At 42.2% G+C, this 10,118-nt stretch overlaps 1 protein-coding gene across 1 annotated transcript in view; it reads left to right on the top strand.

Moving 5' to 3' along the window:
• SMYD3 (SET and MYND domain containing 3) overlaps positions 1–10,118 on the top strand; it is a 1,045,581-nt gene that overhangs the window by 787,810 nt on the left and 247,653 nt on the right. The window contains exon 6 of the mRNA XM_006897739.1: positions 8,966–9,033. Within this exon, the coding sequence (XP_006897801.1) occupies positions 8,966–9,033 (68 nt within the window). The remainder of the gene's footprint in view (positions 1–8,965; positions 9,034–10,118) is intronic.

Here is a 10,118-nt window from a genome sequence, read left to right as displayed (position 1 = left end):
TTGTACATAGGGTCGCTATGAGTCGCAAACGACTCGAGGGTACATAACAACAACAACAACAACCGTGTGTGAGCTGATTGGATTTGCTGGATTTGACTGACAGAGAGGTATAGGCTGGAAGCCTCTTGCTTAGAGCCAATTAGAACCTGGTGGGCGGGCCTGTGTAAGTCCCCAGTTTGGAGGATCATGTGGGAAGCGGTTGGATTCTGGACTTAATTGTGTTTTGAAGGAACATTCTTCTAAGTAGTGTAGCAAGTCTCTGTATTGAATAACTTGGGGTTACTACGATACTAAAGGCTGTGCCGCTGGTGTGTCAAATACCATAGTGGTTATCCATGGTGGACTGTGTTTGATCGAGCTTCCAGATTAAGAAAGGCTTAGAAGCAGGAGTGGCATCCACTTCCTAAACAACATGCCTCTGAAAACTATGAGCTTAGAGGAATGACAATAGCTATAGAACAAGGTTCAGGTCTTTTGTTCATAGGGTTGCTATGAGTCGTGCTTGACTCGATGGCACTTTTACCATGAGTAAGTGATGTTGTTGTTGTTGTGTGCCCTGGAGTCCATCATAACTTACAGCGACCCTATGAGCAACAGATCAGAGCCTTGTCCTATCCTGCTCCCCCATCATGAGCTCTGCCATGCTCAAGCTCTTTGTCAGTCCATCTTGTTGAGCATATTCCTGTCTGTTGCTGCCTGACCCCCACCTTTCCCAGCGTGGTGTCATTTCCCTCCTGAAAGCATAACCCAAGTACGTGAGATGAAATGTCACCATCCTTGCCTCTAAGGAGCACTCTGGTTGCACTTCCTCCACGTCACATTCGCTTGTTCTTTTGTCATTTCACAGCATATTCAGAACTCTTCGTCCGCGATACAATTCAAGACATCAGTTCATCCTTGGGCGTCCTTATTCGTTGTCCCACTTTCCGATGCATAGGAAGCAGTTGAAAATATTATGGTTGGATCAGTTCAACCTAGTCTTAAACTGACTTCCTTTATCTTTAATACTTTAGAGAGACTTAATTTGCCTTTAATTTGTGTTTTTACAAAACCATAGTCGTAGATGTAGTTTTTATTTATATCTTGCCTGTTTATGTGTCCATTCATGTTTATTATTGATAATAATACAAAATTAAATATGTCATAGTGTTTGTCCTTGTTACCGGTATTTTTTTGTGACAACGGTTTATATCTATATTTGGTGGTTTGTTGGGGCCTCAGATGTGGCATCCTATTTTTATGATCTTGTGTTTAACATTCTTACAATTGACTCTTTTTCTTTTTTACAATTGACTAAGGAATCAGCTAGTTTATATTTTATAATTTCCATTTCATGTTTCTAAATGACAAGATAAGAGATCTTTTAGTGCCTTGGTGTAAGCATATTTCAATAATGCACTGGTGACTCTAATTTCTTAATTACATCTCCTAAAAGTAAAATTGTTTCAGGACTTTGGTGGCACAGTGTAGAGCACACTGCACTTCTAACTCAAAAGTGGTGTCTGCTTCTCTCATGGTTCAAATCCAGCAGCTGCTAGAAAGATAGGCATCTTCTCCCATGCAGAAAGCCTCTGAAGACCCGCAAGATGGTCAGCTGTGAGTCAGTTCCCACTCAACAGCAAAGAATTTGAGAGGGGTTCCTGGGTGGTTTTTCATTTTTTGTTCACTATATATTTTCTAGTTGCCATGTTTTTAAATGCCAGAGACATCTTGAGGTCCTATATAAGAATTTCAACCAGACAAATATTTGATTAAAAAAAATTTTGAAAGATACCAGAGTGGAGGAGGAATAGAAGTCTTTATATGAAGAATGTTTAATCAGATGCTTAGAATGAACATTTTAAGGTTAGCTGTTAACTTACTTTCCAACTTCCCTATTGTCTGTGGTTCATTCCAGCAATAGAGAAAGAATTGTTAAAGGCCCACCTCTTTCACTGTCAGTCATCCCCACCAGGGTTGGCAGTGGAGCCCAGAGCCGACTCCCTGACTGAACCATTGGTCCCATACCCTGTGGTCCAATCTGCTCGCTGAAAAAACCTGAAGGTTCCCCAGCTGCTTAATGAGAATGGGGAACACTACTGTCCTAATTTTATCTGTTAACTTTGGAAAGGGAGCTCTGATGGCCTAGTAGTAAGAAGCTGCACTGCAGTCCCAAATGCTCTATGTTCAAAACCACCAGCTGCTCAGCAGGAGAAAGATGAACAGTCTCCTCCCATGTGGTTTATTGCCTCTGAAAACCTGCTGGAGGCTCAGTTATGAGTTGGTTCTGGCTTGACTGCACATAACAACAACATTGATGTTTTAAAATCGGCATTGAGACAGAGGCACCTGTAATGCTTTGAATCCTCTAAAAACCCTGTTCTGGGTCTGGAACTCAGGAACCCACACTTGGAAGAGAGCCCTGGGGGAAGCCCCTTCTCAACTGCTTCGTCTCTTTATTCTCCCAGGTTGGAGACACCAAACCCTCATCTTTCAGGGCTAAGAACAGATCATAAACATGTGACCTGAGTAGGAATGGGACGTCAGGAAAGGCTTCAATTGAGTGCAGAAGGGTGAATAAGGATTTGTCAGGCAGCTGTATGAGACTAGAAAGCACATTATAAAATATCTTTCAAGTTTATGAGAAGATTCAGAAATTCTGTTTAATAAAACGTCATGTATCATGGAAAGAGTAAAGTATACCATGAAGAAAATACTTAATGTGCTTTTATTTTTTTTTAATAAATTTCATTATTTTTGTGTGTGTGTACCGTCAAATCAGATCCAACTCATACAGGAGGAGATTTCCCCTCCTTCTCCAGCGGATTATCTGGTGGATTCAAACCAAGTGCCTTTGGGATTGCGGTGCAGCCTCTTGCTGCTAGGCCACCAGAGCGCTCTATAATGTGCTTTTAAAGATAGAATATTATTAGGGAGAAGGAAAATGATTTTGTATGAAAAACTCTAACTTTGCTTTCCATATCTACCCTCTCTTCCTACACCCTTTTACCTCTTTCCCAGTTCTGTTGTTGTGGTTTTGTGCCTTTGAGTCAGAACTGACCCATCACTGACCCTCCAGCAAGTATTTAGAGGGAGTAAAGTGCATGAAAGATTTCCCATCTTTCTCCCATGGAGCAGCTGGTAGATTTGAACTGCTTGCCTGTGGGATTGTAGCACAGCTTCTTACCTAGGACTCAATGTGTTAAAATTACTCTTTAAAAGGTCTCCTCACAGACTAGGAAAAACTATTTGGCAATGACACTATCTGATAAGGGGTTAGAATACTCCAGCACCTCTACAAGATAAAGGTAAACAATCCAATCATAAAATGGTCACAGGATATGAGACATGTCACCAAAGAAGACATACAGATGGAAAACAAACACATGAAGAAATGTTCAAAATCCCTAGCTCTGAGAGATGCAAATCAAAACAACTATGAGATATCATCTTACCCCAGTAACAGTAGCAAAGTTCCGTGAGATTATGGAGAGATTTGAACCCTTATTCACTGTTGGTAGGAGTGTAAAATGGTATAGCCACTGTGGAAGGCAGTCTGATGCTTTCTCAAAAAGTTGGAAATAGAAATACCATTTGACCCAGGAATTCCATTATTGGGAATATACCCCAAAGAAACCACAGTCATGACTGAAACATGTCTGCACACCCATGTTTATTCACAATAGCAAAGAAAAGGAAGCAATCTAAGTGTCCATCAACAAATGAATGGATTAAAAAAAAACCTATGGAAAAAAAACACACTAAGAGATATCATCTTACCCAAGTAAGAATAGCAAAATTTAGCAGAACAGCAAACATCTAATGCTGGCAAAGTTGTGCAGAAACTGGAACCTTTATTCATGGTTGGTGGGAGTGTAAAGTGGTGCAACCGCTGTGGAAGGTGGTATGGCGCTTTCTCAAAAAGTTGCAAATAGAAATACCATTTGACCCAGCAATTCCACTACTGGGAATATACCCTAAAGAAACCATAACTGCCACACAAGCAGATGTATGCACACCATGTTTATTGAGGCTTTGGTCGTAATAGCAAAGAGCTGGAAACAACTCAAGTGCTCATCAACAAATGAATGGATAGAGAAGCTGTGGTATATTTACACAATGGAATACTCTGCAGCCTTTAAAAGCGAGGAACTCATGAAATATTATGCAAAATCGATGACTGTGGAAGACATTATGCTGAGTGAAATATTTCAGTCACAAAAGGACAAATATTGCATAGGGCCCCTGTTGTAAAACGGGACTGACATCAGGGTTGAGGGAAGACAGAAAAGGAGGGGAGGAATAATTTATATTGCATTGAAACAGATGAGGGAGAGAGAGAACTGTTTAGAAGGGACATATGAATGGATATTCTTGTCATTACAGAAGTCCAGAGTGAAGGCTGCATAGTGGAGTGAACTTGGGGGGAGGGATTGCATAACAATGAAAGAGTTCTTTTTCTTTTCAACAGGAAGAGTGAATGGGGGGGGGATGAGTGGGTAGGGAGAAAAGTGCAACAATGAATGACTGGAAACCCTAAGTCTCTGTAAACTTTCATTAAAATTGATGGAAAAAACATAAAACACCTATGGAATATTCACACAATGGAATATTATGCAGCATTGAAAAACAATGAACTCATTATACAATATGAAGGAGCCTGGAGGACATTATGTTGAGTGAACTATCTCAGTCACAAAAAGACAAATACTGCATGACACCCCTGTTATAATATAGAGCAGACATGGGTTGCTTGAGGAAAGAATGGGATGAGTGGATAGAAAGTGAGCATTGCATTAGAGCCGATGAGGGGAAGAATTGTCTGAAAGAATATATGATTAGACATTATATATGTATGACAACAATCAGGAAGAAGGGGTGCATTGCAGGGAGGAGGAGGAAGAAAACATGCAACAATGAAAAAAACGTTCTTGATGTTAAAAAAATAAAGGTTCACTTCATTTCCTCTAATTAATGAACTTTTTTCAAACCGTGTGGATACTCTTTGAGGAAACCTTTTTATATCTGTGTTCAAAAACGAAGTTCCATTTAAATGAGCTTTTAATATCGTGCTTTTAGTTGAAAACATTATTTGAAATAGTGTTGAAGCTACCTGACAACACTTGTGCCCAGGACAAACTCTGTTCACAAGTCAGTGAATCAGGGCTAAGGGACAGGAGGTCTCAGAAGCAGAAATGTGTCATTAAGGTATAAAAGTTCTCTGTTCTGATGATTTGTAATTTTTTTATGACTCTTTTCAACTTAGCAATTACAAGGTAACAGCATATTAGTGAATATCTCTTACATCCTAAGTATCATAAATTATCTGCTGGGTTTTTCAAAATTAATTGTGAAAAGTTGAGGGTAAAATGTGACATTTCCACTCATAAGAGAAGGGTGGAATTTTCATTCATAAAATAGAAGGAAAATGGATGTCTTTGAATTGTAGTGCTGATAAAGAATGACCATACCATGGAATACCAAAAGGTCAGACCAACTGTTCTCGAAAGAAGTGCAGCCAGACTGCTCCTTCGAAGAGAGGGTGGTCTGAGCATATTGTCAGGACAGGCCCTGAGGAAGGACGTCATGTTGGGGAAGGTGGAGCATTAGAGGAAGACCCTCGAGGAGATAGACTGACACAGTGACCGCAGCAGTGGCCTTGAAGCACGGCAGAGAGTATAAAGATGGGGCAGGATTATTGTCCTTGTTGTTAGGTGCCATTGAGTCGAGTATGACTCATAGTGACCCTGTGAACCGCCGACTTGAATCCTGCCCTATTCAGTGCCATCCTCATTTCTCTGGCACACTAGAGTCCACTCCTGAAGGCACCATGTCAGTCTCTCTTGTTGGTGGTCTTCCTCTCCTTCACTGACCTTCCATCCTTCCAAGTATGATGTCCTTTACCAAGGAATAACCCTGCCTAGCTACATGTCCAGAGTATGAAAGATGAAGCTTCGCCATTCTTGCCTCCAAGGAGCACTCTGGCTGCACCTTCTCCAAGACCTATCTATTCTCTTAGTATATGGTGTGTTCAAGACTCTTCTCCAGCACCACAGCTCAAACGCTTCTGTTCTTCTTCTGTCATCCTTAGCCATTGTCCTGATTCATTCCTTATTCTCTGATATACAGCAGCCAGTTGAGAAGGCCATGGCCTGAATCAGGTGCACCCTTGTCTTGATGCTGACCGTTTGCTCTTCAGCATTTTGGGGAGGTCCCTGACAGGCAATTGGTCCATGCAGTGCATCTCCTGATTTCCTCACAGTTTTGTTCTGTTGTTTGAGTCTGTCAACTTGAGGGTACCTGACAGCAACAAAAGAGAGAAATAAAAGTCAACTGAAATTGGGATCAGAAAATGTTTCCTAGAAGAGGAGATGGATAAGTTGGTATTTCTCTTATTATTTCTTCTTTTTAAAAATTCCAAAGGAAAAAACTACTTTGAAAAAGCTTTTAATTTTTTTAAAAAAATTTTCCTTTTTGTTTGATTCAAAAGTAACTATTTTAGGCTGTTTAAGTTGGTTGGTGGTGGCAGTGGTTGTTGTTGTTAGGTGCCGTTGAGTCAAGTATGACTCACAGTGACCCTATGAACAACTGATCTGATCCTAGATCTATCCTGTGCCATCCTCACACTTCCTGACACACAAGAACCCATGGCAGCAGTCACTGTGTCAATCCACCCGGTCGAGGGTCTACCTCTCCTCTGCCTTTCCAAGCAAGTTAATCTAGAAAATACTTTAATATGTGTTAAATTTTTGTCTATCCCCCACAAATTCATTCTCATTTTAAAACATGCAATGTTTTACAAAGAAAACACTAGATCTTTTGTGCTGTTACCTTCCGTTTTATACACACAAGCAGATGGAGACAGTATACTGTTGCAGCTTAATACAAAGCAGATGCCTTTTCAGCCATTTACCAGTATGTGTTTAAACTATGTGTATGTGCACCAATTTATTTCCTGATTTGAAATTGCAGTTTTATCAGACTTTTAGAGGAAAAAATGCCAAATCATGATAAGTTGCACTCGGTTTTATGTGAAAGCTTTTTGGAACAGTGGAGGGGCTCCCAGAGGACTGACTGCTTTTTCATACTTTATGTTCTTTCATAGAAATCTGATTTAGAGAAATTTGTTGTCACTGCTTTTTCTTTTACAGAAAGTCTGTCATATGAACAGCATCCATGTGCACTCAACCCCCTGGAGGGTCAGCTGTGAGTCAGTTTCCAACTCCACAACACACAATAACAATAATTCATCTCAACCTGTAGTCACCTCTTCTGCTTTCTTTCAGATGATCTTTGACCTCTTTTGCCCTAAATTTGTCTCTGTAGCCCTGACTATGCCCCTGAACCCCAGTTGTCCACTCTTAGTCTTGACTTGAATGTCAAACAACAAAAACAAGGCTGCTGGGCTGACAGACCTTGCAAACAAACCATCCCTGCCCAGAACTCTAGCATTCTTCTTGATTCCTCAGTCGCCATGGGTAATGCAACAGTAAGCCCTGTAGCCTTACCAGCCCCACTTCTACATTCCCAGCAACCGGATCACCACTGCCACACCCCTGAACTGCTGCTGTTATAGCTCCTGATTTCCCTTCTTCCATCTTTGACCTCTGCACCCAGAGTGATAATATCCAGACAGATGTCAGATCCGTTCACTCTTCACCACGGAATGCCCCAGTGGCTTTCTGCCTCATTCCAAATAAACTCCAAAGTCCTTAATATGCATGACTGTGAGGCCCCCAGTGATGGGGGCACCTCTCTGACTTTGCACCCCACCTTTCTTCTCTTCCCATGACCAGCTTTGCTCACACCACACACTTTTCCACCGCAGGCCCTTTGCACTTGCTCTTTCTCCTTACATCTCTTATTGCCTGTTGGTGCATGTGCTCATTTCTTCCTGGTCTTTCCATATATGTCACTGTATCCTACAGAACTTTCCTGACCATCACGTCCTCCTGCATACTCTGTGCTTTCCTGTTGCTTTTTCTCCTTATTTATCCCCATCTGACATTTTATCTGTTAATAAGCTTTCCCATCATCATCTCTTGTTGTTTTTATGTGCCATCAGTTTGGAACCAACTTGTCGTTGACCCTCCAGTGGGTTTTTGGAAGCTGTAAAGCACATGGAAATTGATTGCCCATGTTTTTCCTAGGAAGCAGCTGGTGGATTTGAGCCGTGTGCCGCTAGGTTGGCAGCACAACTCCTTAGAACTGAACCACCAGAGCTCCTTTTCAGTCTCCCTCCAAGAGCATGAAGCCTGTGAAGGGTGTGAAGGGACCTTTTAAACGTGACCAGGACCATGGTTTTCTGATTCCAGGTCTTGTGTTCTTAGTATCTTCATGCCCTCACCCACAAATGAGGATTGTGGCCCTCGAGCACAGTGAGAGGAGCAAAGACACACTGTGTGTGTGGTTCCCACGCCTAGCAAGCCCCGAGGTGGGCTGAACGCACTTGTGGGTTCTCTGTGATCTGTCATCAATGTGTGTCACAGACCCGTGCACTTGGCCTTCCCTCCTGATGACAGTAAGACAGGCCACTGCTACTCCTCAATACACAGCAGCGCCTGAAAACTGTGGGCTATTTGTTTGAGTGAAAAAATCTGATACATAGGAGTCTAGTTCTTAACAAATCACTTACTTGTATTCTGAGTTGTGAACATTTCATGCAACTTGGAGGGGGAGGCAAGTGTTAGACCAAATTTAATGGGCTCAGTGCTGGCTTAATCCTGTGTGTTTTTACAAGATGTTGGTATTTCTGCACTTTATTGCCTTGGGGAGAATGTGCCACAGATAGGCTGGGGTTTGGGTTTTATTTGTTGTTTTGTCTTGTTTTGTTTTTAAAGGAAAAAGCATCAGTATTTGATGTAGGTCTTTCCAAAGAAACCGCTCCAAGGCGCCTACATTTGATTCTGAAAACGTGCTCTCTTGCTGAGAGGATGCTTGTGCAGCTTCTGGTCTTCCTGATGTGGACTCTGCCTTGTTTTTGCAGGTGATCTGTAACTCCTTCACCATCTGTGACGCCGAGATGCAGGAAGTTGGTGTTGGCCTCTATCCCAGGTATGGTGGAAGGGTTTCATTCACTGGGAGGAACCTTTCATTCTCATCTACCTCCCTGCCTCCTTTAGGAAGTAGTTAAAGGATTACAACAGTTGTTCAAAGTCCAAGTTTGAAGCTTGATAATAAATTGTAAGAAAATAGGAATTTTTTAATTTAAAGGAAACTATTTTTAAAGTCCAAATTGTGTGCTGTTTTAGTAATAAAAATGGACTTCGGACCTGAGTTCTACTCTTCAAGGGGCACTTTGGGATTGGAAATGCTAACAAACGAGCAGACTAAGATGTGGTCATCCTAGGGAGCTCTATGGCAAGAAGCTGCACTGCAATCCCAGAAGCATGCGATTTGAATCCACCAGATGCTCTGCTGCAGAAGGAGGGGCAATCTCCTCCTGTACCAGTCGGGTACAATTTGACGGTACACACACAAAAAGATGTCGTCATTCCACCCTCGCCCTGATCTTATTCCCCACTTGCAGGACATGTCATTAGAAGGAACTGTTCTTTGAGAAAGGGACATCATTCTTGGAAAGGTGGAGAAGCAATAAAAGAGAGGAAGCTCTTCAACAAGATAGACTGACACAGTGACAGCAGCAGTGGGCTCAGTGTGTCAGGGATGATGAGGATGGTACAGGACAGGACAGGGCTCAGATCTGTTGTTTATAGGATCTATATGAGTCATACGCAACTCAGCAGCAGACTTCCTGCACTGCTCCAGGTGGGTTCATTTCGTCTGCGGGGTTCGCACACTCTGACCCCCATTGCTCTTGGGATTGTCAGTGCTCTCCAGGCATCACTCTCCCCCACAAATGGGACAGTCGGCTCTGCTTTCATAATTGTTTCATGCCATTAGAAACCAAAGGAACACTCCCTGATGGCCCAGTGGTTAGACACTTGGCTGCTAACCAGAAGGTCATGAATTGGTCTCCTTTCCTAAATCTTCAATCTGTGGTCACCCCCACCCCAACATGTCTGTTGTTGTTGTTATGTGCCGTCAAGTCGCTTGCGACTCATAGCGACCCTATGTACAACAACTCTAAACTCTGCTCTGTCCTGTGCCAATCTCACTGTCTCCAACACACTCATCCC

This window comes from Elephantulus edwardii, unplaced genomic scaffold (assembly GCF_000299155.1).
Source record: "Elephantulus edwardii isolate Elephantulus edwardi_28Jun2011 unplaced genomic scaffold, EleEdw1.0 scaffold00214, whole genome shotgun sequence".
NCBI classification, from domain to species: domain Eukaryota; kingdom Metazoa; phylum Chordata; class Mammalia; order Macroscelidea; family Macroscelididae; genus Elephantulus; species Elephantulus edwardii.
The sequence above is the reverse complement of the archived record's forward strand: the minus strand, read 5'-3'. Positions and strand labels throughout refer to the sequence as shown.